At 39.8% G+C, this 14,069-nt stretch overlaps 1 protein-coding gene across 5 annotated transcripts in view; it reads right to left on the reverse strand.

Annotated features, from left to right (window-relative positions):
- RGL1 (ral guanine nucleotide dissociation stimulator like 1) overlaps positions 1 to 14,069 on the reverse strand; it is a 292,061-nt gene that overhangs the window by 79,803 nt on the left and 198,189 nt on the right. For all 5 annotated transcript variants that reach the window (XM_004028034.5, XM_004028033.5, XM_055367315.2 and 2 more), the window contains one exon: positions 968 to 1,176. In XM_004028034.5, the coding sequence (XP_004028083.1) occupies positions 968 to 1,176 (209 nt within the window). The remainder of the gene's footprint in view (positions 1 to 967; positions 1,177 to 14,069) is intronic.

Below are 14,069 nucleotides of genomic sequence, written 5' to 3' on the forward strand. Positions count from 1 at the left end.
TGGTCTATTTAATTTTCTTCTTACTACTAATATTTTTAAATCTCATAAATGTTATTTGGGGAAAAGGCAGCAATATGAACAAACTTTAATATTTTGCATACTCTTCCACAGTGTAAGAATTTTTAGCACGAGCACAGATTACTTTCAAAATAAAAAAATTTAGTTAACAAACATCAATACTCAACAAGCCCAACAGAAAGCCGTATCTCATTTCCTTCCTTTTGCAGGAAACCTCAGAATATAAGGATTTAGATGAGGATTCTCCTGATTCTAAAACAATTGTTTGGCTGACAGCTTTCTTCCTCCCAGTATCACATTGATTTAATGATATTTTCTAAAAGACCAAGTTTAATTCTAAATAAAACAGAAATAAAGAGGAAAATCTAAAGTTTAACAGTGTGTAAATATCAATGTATACTGCTCTATGTAATATGTAGCTTAAAAATACAGATCAAGGATATTTATGTGCAGATCCGTAAAACAGCCAATACATGCTGACTGCTAATAGTTATCATCATCATCGCATCATCATTGCCACCATTCCTAAGCTGCTTCCTGTGGATCTAAGAATGAGCTCCACACTTCACACATATTAGCACATTTCATCCCCACAACATCCCAGTAAAATTCTTGGTCAACTGATTATTTACTGAATAATATAAAATTATTAAAATATGGAGAAATTTAGGGTGGCAAATAGTAAATCCATAAAGCAACTGAATCTAGATTTAAGGTATTCACTCTCAACTCTTTTATAAATCTTTTAGGAGATATTTTTCCCCAGCAACAGACCATAAGTGGCTCCTGAATGATCTTCTTTTCATTTGTGCCAAAGGTCATCCCTTCCCGTTAATCTTTCCTCATGTATCTCTCTCCGAATACCAAGTGCAGGTGATTCAGAACCTCGTGCTTCACTCCATAATCAGCCTACATTTCTTTCAACTCAAAAGCTCCTTTACATTCTTACCTGTCCAGCAGTAGTTCCAGCACTTCTTTAGTGGAGGCAAAGCCTCTGTACGTTGAAAGAAAGATGCTGATATAGGTAAAGTCATTGTCCCCAAAAGCTGTCAGCAGGTTCTCCACAAGCTTCTCCAAGGTGCCAGCTTTTATGGTCCTGATCTTACAGGTTTCATATTGACTGACTGTGTGTCCTGGAGGCAGCTGGTCCCCTTCAACCTGTATAATAAATTAACAATTACCATAAGGAGAAATGACTCCCTAAAGTAAAATTGGAAGCATTGAAATAGTTGAAGGCCATAGCCTGTTATGTTTCCTCTCATTCTTATTTATTTATCCCTTTTGTTACCCAGGCTGGAGAGCAGTGGTGTGATCACAGCTCACTGCAGCTTGGAGCTCCTGGGCTCGAGTGATCCTCCTGACTCAGCCTCCCAAGTAGCTGGGACTACAGGCTCAGGCAACCATGCTCTGCTCATTTTTGTATTTTTGTTTTTGGTAGAGATAGGGTCTCGCTATGTTATCCAGACTGGTCTCAAACTCCCGGGTTCAAGCAACCCTCTCGCCTTGGCCTCCCAAAATGCTGGGATTATAGGTGTGAGCCACTGCATGCAGCTTACCCTCACTCTTATTTAATTTCTCTATACGTCATATAAGGCAATGCTCTCTCCTATGAGTTTAGTGTGGTAGGGTGGTGGTGGTGGAGGTATGCGTGTTTCCTACCTTTCTAGAAGTAGAGGTATTACTTCATAATGGTTACATTTGCTTCTACTTACTCCCCTATCAAGAACTAGTTTGCTGATATAATTTTACCAAGCACATTTTTAATGATACCAGGATCAGGTTTAGCAAGCATTCCCTTTGTTTTGTTCCATGGAAAGTTTTCAAACTCATTCTTTTTTTTGAGATGGAGTCTCGCTTTGTCGCCCAGGCTGGAGTGCAGTGACGCGATCTTGGCTCACTGCAACCTCCACCTCCTGGGGTCAAGTAATTCTCCTGCCTCAGCCTCCCGAGTAGCTGGGATTACAGGCACCCATCACCACGCCCAACTAATTTTTGCATTTTTAGTAGAGACAGGTTTTCACCATGTTGGCCAGGCTGGTCTTGAACTCCTGACCTCAGGTGATATGCCCGCCTCAGCCTCCAAAAGTGTTGTGATTACAGGCGTGAGCCACTGCACCTGGACAAACTCATTCTTTTTTGTTGTTGTTGTTGTTGGAGTTTTTTATTCTTTTTTTTTTTTTAATTATACTTTAAGTTCTGGGATACATATGCAGGTTTGTTACATAGATATACACATGCCATGGTGGTTTGTTGCACCCATCAACCCATCATCTATATTAGGTATTTCTCCTAAGGCTATCCCTCCCCTAGTCTTTCACCCCACCCCCGACAGGCCCCCATGTGTGACGTTCCCCTTTCTGTGTCCATATGTCCTCATTGTTCAACTCCCACTTATGAGTGAGAACATGCGGTGTTTGGTTTTCTGTTCTTCTGTTAGTTTGCTGAGAATGATGGTTTCCAGCTTCATCCATGTCCCTCCAAAGGACATGAACTCATCCTTTTTTATGGCTGCACAGTATTCCATGGTGTATATGTGCCTCATTTTCTTTATCCAGTCTATCACTGATGGGCATTTGGGTTGGTTCCAAGTCTTTGCTATTGTGAACAGTGCTGCAATAAACACACGTGTGCATGTGTCTTTATAGTAGAATGATTTATAATCCTTTGGGTATATACCCGGTAATGGGATTGTTGGGACAAAGGGTGTTTCTGGTTCTAGATCCTTGAGGAATCGCCACACTGTCTTCCACAATGGTTGAACTATGAGTGAACAGGCAACCTAGAGAATGGGGAAAAAATTTTTGCAAACTCATTCCTAAAGACAGCTCCTATGGTGGAGTGCTGGAGCTGAGTCATACTGGTTTTGGAGAGAGGATTGTTAAATTTTAAGAATTTGTGTGAGCCAGTTGACATCATGTTGATAGCTTGAAAAACTGGCCATGGTTGGAGTATATTCTCTGTGGAAATCTATGGAGATGGAATCATGATCTGACTTTCTTCAGTCCACAGACGGCAATGTGCATTTTGATTCAATATCATCAGCAATCAACAGAGCTGACTGAGAAAATGGTTGTACCAAGCACCACTGGGTTAAGCTCTGGGGAGTGATGAAAAGGGTGGGTGGGTGTATGACCCTGCCTTCTGGAAACTTGCAAAGTCTAAAAGAAGACATTTACTCACGAGAAGCAGCTAGCACATGAAAATGAAACTGTAAATGAATATTGGTAGATATAATTGTACCTTGGTAGATATAAACCATAATACATAAAAATTCATTGGTAATAAAATCTTCACAGCTTAAAATTTGAGTATAAGGGAAGAGAATTAAAATGAAGAAAAATATTGGTGTGCCTTACATTCTGCAGTAAATCTGTGCCTAACAAATTATACAGAGATGCAATTTTGAAAGTTTAACTCATCCTTCATAGGCACTAAGGAAACTGCTCTAAAGAGAGGAGGTCTATTTCTAAAGCAAAAATAATCCTAAGTGATGCGAACAATCGCCAGGCGGTTTATCTGAATCGCAAGTTGAATTGTTTTATGTCAGATTCCTAAATTGAAATAGTCACATGTGAAAATTAAAGAAGAGACACAAATAAGAAAGAAGTGGATCTCTAATGATGATACTGTGCTTACTAAGTAGCATGTTTGCTTTTCCTTCACCTGGCCTGTCAGAAATCAAACTATTGGAAGGAAACTAACAGATGGATTGCTTTCAGAAAGACCAGAGTGGTGGCAACTGCTTTCAGAAGGGGGTTAGAATAGCTTAATGTCATCATGTCAAACCGCTAACAGGAATTAAAATTAAGACTCCAGCTTATGTGGTAGATGGCTTTATCTCTTTATTTAATTTTTGAAAGTTTTCTAGGGAGAGGGATCTGGTTCAGGCAAAATAGCAAACGTTTCTTTAGGCCTCTTAAGACTGTTGACTCAGATCAGGGTCTAATAGCTGTTCTTTATCACTCTATATGTAGTTTTAGAACAAACCTTGTAGTACCCATCTGTTCCCCAGAAGTTCCAATTAACTTTATCAGAAACAATAAGTGAAAAAGATACATGGTTTAGAATTCTGCATGTTATTAATTATTTGGTTCACTGTTGCTTGAAGTGTGTGCCGTAAAACACTAGTTCCAAAAAAAACTCCTGTGGTCAAGTTTGGGAACTATAGAGTTCAACAAAGTCAATGATATCTCTTTACTGCAGAATTTCTCACATGCCAACGGTGTTATTCAACTCCAAGAGAGGGGTATGGTATACGGCATTTCCAAATGGATTTCTCTTTAGTCTCAGAGCATCTTGCAGAACTTCAGAATGCACATACTTTGAAAAATTTTGGCTTATTAAATTACTGTAATGCATTTAAAACTTAACTCATATTTACCACTTTTCATTTAAAAAAAGAAAAATCAAAACATTATAAAATATAATGTTAATTTTTATTTTCAAATGTGTATTCCTTTGATCTCTTTATTAATACAAAAATGTAAGGATGTTTTGTGTTTTGTACCTTGTCACTTCAAAAGACCTGGCCAAAATAATTGTCAGCCTGCGTGATATTCAAAAGTAGCAGTTAGAAAATATACTTCAGGGTGGGAGCGGTGGCTCACGCCTGTAATCCCAGCACTTCGGGAGGCCAAGGTGGGTGGATCACCTGAGGTCAGGAGTTCGAGAACAGCCTGGCCAACATAGTGAAACCCCAACTCTACTAAAAATACAAAATCAGCCACGTGTAATGTGTGTGCCTGTAGTCTCAGCTACTCAGGAAGCTGAGGCAGGAGAATCACTTGAACCCGGGAAGCAGAGGTTGCAGTGGGCTGGAGATTGTGCCACTGCACTCCAGCCTGGGCAACAGAGCAAGACTCCATCTCAAAAGCAAACAAACAAAAAAAAACATGAAAATATACTTCAATGTCAAATATTAACAACAACAAAAGGAATGGCTTCTCAGTGGTTAGGGATAGTCAAACTCTGATTTAAATCAAGCTTCCTCGCCTTGTGATAATATCAGTGTTCCCTTACCAAACAATGTTGAAATTTGACGATTCTTATTTTATTTACAATGGAAACTCTACTTTAATTCTAAATCTTTCTTATCAAAAGTGATGATTATTTAAAAGAACTATTTTCTCACCAAGTATTGACGTGTCCCAAAATTCAAACAGAGAAAAATGCTTGTCAAAGGACCTGATGAAGTGGGTCCCATTTCCTGCCAGAAAGCAGAGATTTGGCAGAAAGCCAGGGTTCTCCCTTGGGAATGGAATTATGTTTCTCATTAACCCAGCCCCTCTCTTTCAGTACTTTCTTACTCGGAAAAAATTTCAATATGCATACATGATTCCCGTAAGTCCCTTTAACAGTATTTGTTCCTCAGGGTTTGCATCTGTGCATTAGGAAGAACCACATATGACCTAACAGAAGACTAATAAAATATTTTGAAAATTTAGATTTAAAAAATAATTTTCAAAGTGAACATCAATGACAATATCATAAAATAAGTATAGAATTGCTCTTGTGCCTACAATCATTCTCACAAAAAATAACAATGCATGTTAAGTTATCAGAGAATTTGCTTAATGTCATTTTCTGTAGATCTGCTAAATATCCTAATATCTGCTTATTATGGCAGGGGAAAGATCTGATGACTTCTAATTTGCCAACATTCAAATAGAGTACATTTCTTATGAAACAAAAACTTAAAATGATCTGCTTACCACTGAAATTATTTTGAAATGAAACTGTACAGAGGGGAAACACAAAAAAAATACTCTGCCATACGGCCCGACAAGAGAAGCTAAAATGTTAAAAGTTTCATTTTTGCAAGAAAAGATTCAATAGGTCTGTAAGTGTTTTAAGAGACTTTAGGACCTGTTTTTGCTTATGTTATCTTAGTAACTTTGAATTAAAGTTTAAGACGAAAGGGGTGGAACCCTTGTCAGACAAGTGCTTAATAACCCAGACTTAGAAAGCAAGACACGGAGGCCTGAGCCTGTCCTGCGGGTTAGCACGCTAACAGGAAACAGCTCAATCTGGATTTAATCATAGACCGTCGCTTTACTGACAAGATCATGGTACTGAGACCACAAAAATGTTTCATGTTTGTTTTTCTGGTTGATCTTTGTGCCTTTAGAATCCAGCTTTTTCTAAGAGAACATGTCTGAGTCCTATGGGGTAAATACCTAAAACTGTGCCCAAGTGTCCTACCAGGTAATTTCCATAATTATCGATTTTGGCATGAGACGGAGAGGAAAAAGGGCATATGAGAGATGAAAGATGCCATATTTCAATTCCGTTTCCAGTCATGGAAAAATAAACTCTTTCACCTTCTAAAACATAAACTGTTAACCAGTTGGGTGTTTCTAATTTGAAAAAAAAAAAAGTCCCTTCAATCAAAATAATAATTCAGTCATCTGATAGTTTAACAGGGAACGTGTTAAGTAAACAACCTCATTAGAATGGAGACAGTATGGAGTCCTCCACACCATGATCACTCTTCAGTATATCAGTTCTCAGGCATCTTGGCCTGAGCAGCAAAGTAAATAGTGAGTACTATTCCAGCTGTTAACTCCTTCCAAAAATCTAAAACCCACACCCAATCCCTACATTCATCCCCAAACACCAAAAGTAAGTTTTATGCTTCCTTTTCATATGCCCCACAACCACTATCCAGCAACAACAAACCACCACAATACAGGCTGAGGATCTTTTATCTCAAATTCTTGGGACTGAAAGTGGTTTGGATTTCAGAATTTTTCAGATTTTGAAATATTCCCACTATACTTACCATTCAAGTATCCCCATTCTGAAAATCCAAACTGCAAAACACTGCAATAAGCATGGATGTTGGAGCACTTTGAATTTCGGTTTTAAGATTAAGGATACTCAACCTATATAGGAAAACCCACAAGCTGACTCACAAATAAGCTCTGCTTATCTCTCCATATTACTCAACTGCATAAATTTCTTTGCCATGCAACAAAATTTGCATCATTCTCTCAGCAGAAATCATGTATGTAATGACACCCAGCAGAACATGACAAGGCCAATACACCTGAGTACTACAGTGACTATTTACACACAGGACACTCAGAGATGTTAAGGTAAAGTCTAGAAAATACTTTAGGGCCCATGATGTCAAGCTCAACATGAGCTTCTGCCTTGTGTGAACTTTTATTAGGTTGGTGCAAAGGTGATTATGGCTTTTGCCATTAAAAATAGTGGCAAACTTAACAAAACTTAAACCAAAACTTGTCACAATCACCTTTGTGCTAACCTAATATTGGGTGCGAAGTCACTTTTTTGCTAGGTTAGGGTTGACAGATAAATTACAGGATGCCCAGTGAAATTTTAATTTCAGAGAAATAATGAATAATTACATACTATGTGGTATAAGTATGTCCCATTCCATGTTTGGGATCTATGCATACTAAAAAAAACCTATTTGTTATTTATCTGAATTTGAAATGTAATTGTGTATCCTGTATTTTTATGCTACTAGCACATACACAATGGCTGTCTTTTCCATTTATTCATCTACTTATTCAGCTACATATTAACTAAATGGTACTATGTGCCAGGCACTGTGCAAGGTACTAGACATATAAAGGTAAATAGCATGCAGTTCTGGCAACCAAGTTGTTCAGTCTGGTGAAGGAAACAGACACAAAGAAACCATTAAAATAAAATGTGAGTAAAATGGTGGAGAGAGAGGCAAGACATGGAGGAAGCACCAAGAGGGGCCCAGTGTAAAGGAGGTGTCAGAAAAGGTTTCTTAAGTAGGTTCTGTCTGCACTGGGTTGTTTTGTTTTGTTTGTTTGTTAGAGATGCAGTCCATCTCTATTGCCCAGGCCGCAGTACAGTGGTGCAATCACGGTTCAATGCAGCCTCAACCTCCCACGCTCAAGCATTCCTCCCACCTCAGCCTCCAAAGTAGCTGGGACTACAGGCACGCACCACCCCAGCTAATTTATTTATTTATTTATTTATTTATTTATTTATTTTTTAGAGACAAGGCCTTGTTATATTGCTCAAGCTGGTCTCAAACTCCTGGACTCAAGCGATTCTCCCACCTTGGCCTCTCAAAGTGCTAGCATTACAGGCATGAGCCACCATACCTGGCCTGCACTGGGTTTCACAGAATGAATGAGAGTTAACTATGTTGGGGAGGGCACAGCAGGCAGAGAAACAAGCATTAATAAAGTCAAGAAAACGCTATCCCAAAGTATGGAATTTTGACATGCTGAGGACTTTGAACTAAAGGAATTGGAAGGCCTCAGAAGCAGCTTCAGAAGCAAATTCTCTCTCTGACCTTTTCCTGCCCTCCTGTCTCCTACACTTCTTTCTCCCTTGAAGTCAATCATAGAAACCAGGATTCCTCCTTCCCAAGGTGAGTAATAGAAACTAGAACCCCCTCTTATCCTAAAGCAAGGCTTAAAGCCTGGAAATATTGCTCTAACCTCCCTCACCTTTTTGTTTAGAAGCTGACCATAAATTCTCTGACCTACCTTGTCTGATAGTAGATCATAAGACCCTCGTTCCATAGGGGTCCTGGCCCACACCCAGGGGGAAAGAAGAATACTACAAAGAGTGGCCAGGAAGAATCTGAACAGACAGGCCTTGCTGGGTTCCCCCTTAGTCTATTACCATTAGATCATACCCGTTTCATCGAATCACATTTCCACATGGCTGTCCATTCTTCATTGACTCTAAGCATAAAAATGGAAAGTTTCCTCTGGGTCTTTGGGCCATTATTTCTGAAGGCTCCCATGTCACATAAAACTTTGATTAAAGAAATCTGTTATGCTTTTCTCTTGTTAACCTGTCTTTTGTTATAGGAGAGTTACCAATGACCCTTATGATGGGTGAGGAAAGGCATCATACCTTTCCACCACTACAGGGGGAAAATGTGTGGCTGCATAAACAATATGACAGAGGGAAGGAATGCTTTGGCTGGAGAGCCAGCAGGAGACTACCTGATTATGGAGGACTTAGGTTGCATGCTAAGGAGCTGAGACTCTGTGTCCTGTTGAAATGGGAGACCAATGATGAGGTTTTAAGCATGGTCAAGGAAATCAACGTGGAGGACAGATTTGATGAGGACAGTTTTAAAGTTGGAAAAACCAGTACGAAAGTTGTGGATATTCCAGATAAGCAACTGCAAGGGTTTTAACTAGTACAATAATAGGAATGGAGAAGGTGGCAGATGGGAGGGACACATTTACCCTCCCATCAAATAATCAAAAAGAAGATCATCAAGACTTCTGATCAATTGGATGTAGAGAATAAAATGAAGGAAAATAAAGAATCTGGAAACTTCACCTGATTTCTAGTGTGGATGGCTGGAAAGATAATGGTGTCACCTATACGAAAGAAAATTGAGGGGAGGAAGTCAGATTTTCGTGGGTTAGGTACGGAATTCCATTTTGGAATGTAGAACTTGAGGTATTCTGGGGGACATGCCAATGGTTAAGTCCAACAGGCAGTTAGAATCTAAAAGTTGGGAGAAGGGTCTAAGATGGAAATATGTAGAAATTACATCAATTAAAATAGGAAGAGTAGTAGGCTAAGGATGGTATCTGGATGAGTACCAAAATTAAGAGGGTTCCAAGAGTAAAGATGGGCAGCACCAGAAGAGGCACTTGCACATGTGGCAAATTCATACATTGTCTGATCTATGACGGCATTTCTGGGCAGAGAAACCAGAAGAAATCTTCACCACCAGATTCACATATGTGCTGACATATGTACCTTCCCTCTAATTATGCAAACATATCAAGGCTTAGACAGCGGTATGCTGGAGCCAGCTTGAACCTCTTGCACGAGCCAAATGTGCACACTCCTCACCTCTGTGTTCAGTGGCATCACGTTGGTAGTGTGAGTTCAGCCATGGTGACACTATTTACGCCATGAAAATTAGCAATGCTACAAATAAGGGTTTTTATTTTGGAGGGCCAGTTTATCAGCATACCCCTGCCCAGAAGTCGCTCTCAGATTGTGTCAGTGTCAAGAGACACCTTCACACTGGCTGAGACATTTTCTTTCTGTGTACGTTCCACTTAAGGTATTTGTGTTGTCACCATGATCTTTATCTGATAGAAGAAGGGAATTACACCTCTGAACTATGAAGAAAGTAGAAATGTGGAGGCAGGAGAGGCAGAAGGGCATGTGTATGACAAACGAATGTGCTCTGAAAAAACTACACGAGCCCCAAGAGTTGACCTTGCTTGAAGCCACTTGTTAGAATGAAGCCACGTGGTCAGGCTTCTATGATGAATATCCTTCATCCTCAGGAAGATGTAAAGGGAGCTGTAATAACAAACAATAGCTAGTGTTTTATCACACAGAAATCCCATCCCCCTTTGCCATCCTGTCTCAGTAGGGTTTCCTAGATAGAGTCCAGGAACCCTCCTGAAGGAAACAGGAAGCTGTGTTTCTCATCTCCTGAAAAAGAGCAGTACTCCTGGAGGCCTGGTCCAACATTAATCCATAACAGATTCTATCTTCTCTAACACAAATCTCCATTTCTGACATTCTGGTCATCCTTTAAGGATTCCAAAGTTTCCCAGAAAGCAAATTTAAATATTAAGTGGATTTTAAGAAGTTTAAGAATTATTTTTCAAATAAAATAATTTCACTTTCATCTGATACTTTTCTGCTTGAAACTCAGAATGCCAATAACTAAAGCAAGGGTCTCCAACCCCTGCACCATGGACCAGTAGCAGTCCATGGCCTGTTAGGAACCGGGCCTCACAGCAGCAGGTGAGTGGCAGGTGAGCCAGCATTACCGCCTGAGCTCCACCTCCTGTCAGATCAGCGGCGACATTAGATTCTCATAGGAGCGCCAAGCCTACTGTGAACTGCACATGCGAGGGACCTAGGTTGTACACTTCTTGTAGGAATCTAACTAATGCCTGATGATCTGAGGTGAAACAGTTTCATCCTGAAACGAACACCCCTCAACCTCCGTTCATGGAAAAACTGTCTTCCACAAAACCAGTCCCTGGTGCCAAAAGGTTGGGGACTGCTGAACTAAGGCGTTATGAATTAACAGGTTGCATTTCCATTGGAGCCAATTTACTGTCGGACCTAGGGCAAAAACTTAGTTTCAATGACTTCGTTACCTACTTTATAAAAGGAATACATCACATGCAATTTTGAGAAGTTCAAGGATTTAAGAGTTGCACGGAGGGAGAGGAGTTTGAATTAAAATAGTCACTGTTGCATTTGCCAAATAAGATCACAAATTGTCACATACAAATTAGTATCCAGAGTGAACTTCCAAAATTCATAGCTCCCTCCTTTTTCTCTCATTCAGAGCCTCAAATGTCCAAGGTCTTCATAAACTAAGGTCACAGGTTAACAGGTGCCCTGGCTTGCTTGAGTCCATTCTGTTTTTGTGCAGCCCAGCCAATCTCTGTCTGTAAAGGTCAGCAGGGGGTAGTGAGCTTCTGTGTGACCTAATATTCTCTGTGAATGAAGCCTGCTATGAATGGAGAGGCTTCCCCACAGCCCAGAAGCTTTCCCAGCATGGCATAAATCCCACAGACAGCTCCATGGGGCTTTATCTCCTTGTGAGATTTATAAGTGCTCCTTCACCAATCCTCCAGGGAGAGTACGGGGAAGGGTAGCAACTAACTGATGTTTCCAAACTTTAAAGTCAAGTCATTAATTTTTGATTCTTACTCCGTATACCACATTAAGGAATCTTCTGCACTTTCCCTACCTAGGCGATTCCTATGGGAACATTTAGTTCCCACTGTTATGATTACCTATTATTGTAATGTTAAAAACCAAAGCCCCATTATCCAAAATGACAATAAAATTATTACTCCCCTGGATCTCAGAATTCAGGTAATAATGACATTGTTTAGTTTGATCCCTTCCCCTCCAAAATGAAATCTTTAAAGTCTATGTGGACTTATAAATTCAGATGTAAGATGTAGCTTTATGATTCACAAACCTCTGGGCTGCAGTGTCTCTGGCAAGTATTCTATCCCTCAGCACTGTTTTTGGCACGTATAATATTCCTAGATCATGGGCTTGCTAGAATTGGCTACTGATAAACCCACCAGGTGTCTTTCAAGCATGTTATTAGGTGATCAAACCTAGGGCAAAGTTCTGTGAAAAACAGTTGCGTGTATCCTGAGTATACCTCTTTGAAAGATACACTGAAGGCCGGGCGCAGTGGCTCACGCCTGTATTCCCGCACTTTGGAAGGCCTAGGTGAGTGGATCACCTGAGGTCAGGAGTTCAAGATCATCCTGGCCAACATGGAGAAACCCCATCTCTACTAAAAATACAAAAAAAATACAAAAAAAAAAAAAATTAGCTGGGTGTGATGGCGGGTGCCTGTAATCCCAGCTACTTGGGAAGCTGAGGCAGGAGACTCGCTTGAACCCAAGAGGCGGAGGTAGCAGTGACCTGAGATCGCGCCATTGCACTCCAACCTGGGCAACAAGAGCAAAACTCCATCTAAAAAAAAAAAAAGATACACTAAACTGGCTTTTTTTCTTAATAGGTTTTCTTCTTCATAAGCTATAAATTAATTCTAAGAAAACCATTCTTAAACTGTAAATGAAGAAAGAAGGCTAACTTGTATTTACTGAGTGCACATTATGGATTAGATGCTCAACCCTTACAACAACCCTGCAGTGTAGGAATCATTCCCACTTAAGGAAACAGAGGTTTGGAGAAGTAAGGGGTCACACCCAGAGTTACCCAGCCAATTAGCATAGGCATTAAAGCAAGGATATAAAACCAGCCCTGTCTTTCAATCATGGGATATTCCCTAAAAACACAAAGCAATACGGTATTGGGTACTCAATCTCCATATCTGTACACCCAAGAATATCAGAACTCAATTGCCCAGAATCTACAGACTTCATCGGATTTTTGTAAGAAAGAGAAAGTTAGACAATAGATCTAAGGCATGTTGAAAGATTACAAGCTATTCAGCACTCTACAAATACTTTTCACTTTCTTTCCCCTACACCAACTACTTTCACCCAAAGTTAAGTCTGATTACATCTGGTATTATCTCTGGTATTATCCTTCTTACCTCTTGACACTGACTGAAATCCTTAACACCTAAAGACAAAAAATAACGTCTTAGTGCCAAAGACTCTCTTTGGGGGGAAACAAAATCCCTCTCATTATTATAGTTTCTTAAATGAGTAAATTTAGTCTAAGAGTCTAAGAAAGATGGATGAATGACTTAACCCAAGGGCTCAAGGAAAGCCAGGAGAAGCTGGCTTCTGGATGAGAAACTACTGGGTAATACAGACTGGGAATCCATGGAAAGCACTCGTGTTCTGCTCCGATTTCCAGATTATTAAATAATTTTCCTACCTGCTAGGTTTAGAAATCTACTCTCTAGTCAAAAGACAGTTTCCTTCTATTTTCAGAAATAAAGGGAAATGAAAGCAGAATGACAATATGATTGATTATGGGATACAGCCAGACAAAAGGGCAGATTTATAAATTCTGACTTGTAAAAAAACATTTAAAGAAGAAAGTAGCATATAGAAAGGCCTGGTAGCTGGCAAAAAAACACAGATCCAATTTGTCCAAATGAACAGAAACCAAGAAAGCAAACATTTTGTTTACTAGATATTAATGATCAAAATTTTATGTAAAAAGATAGGCATTTGTTTGTAAAGAAAATATTTATCCTCCTAAGAAGATGCTCATCATTTCCATGGCTTGTGACCCGCTCTTGGTATCAGTCATTAAAACAGTATTAAAAGTGCTTTGGCCAGGCACGGTGGCTGATGCATGTAATCCCAGTGCTTTGGGAGGCTGAAGTGGGAGGATCGCTTGAGGTCAGGAGTTCAGGACTAGCCTGGGCAATATAGTGAGACCCTGTTTGTAAAAAAAATTAGAAAATTAGCCTGGGTGTGGCGATATGTGCCTAGCTACTTGGGAGGCTGAAGTGAAAGGATCTCTTGAACGGACGAGTACAAGGCTACAGTGAGCTATGATTGTGCCACTGCACTCCAGCCTGGGCAACAGACCAAGTCCCTGTCTCTAAAAATAAAAAAAATACAAAATAAAAA

The sequence above is a fragment of the Gorilla gorilla genome, chromosome 1 (assembly GCF_029281585.2).
Source record: "Gorilla gorilla gorilla isolate KB3781 chromosome 1, NHGRI_mGorGor1-v2.1_pri, whole genome shotgun sequence".
NCBI lineage: Eukaryota > Metazoa > Chordata > Mammalia > Primates > Hominidae > Gorilla > Gorilla gorilla.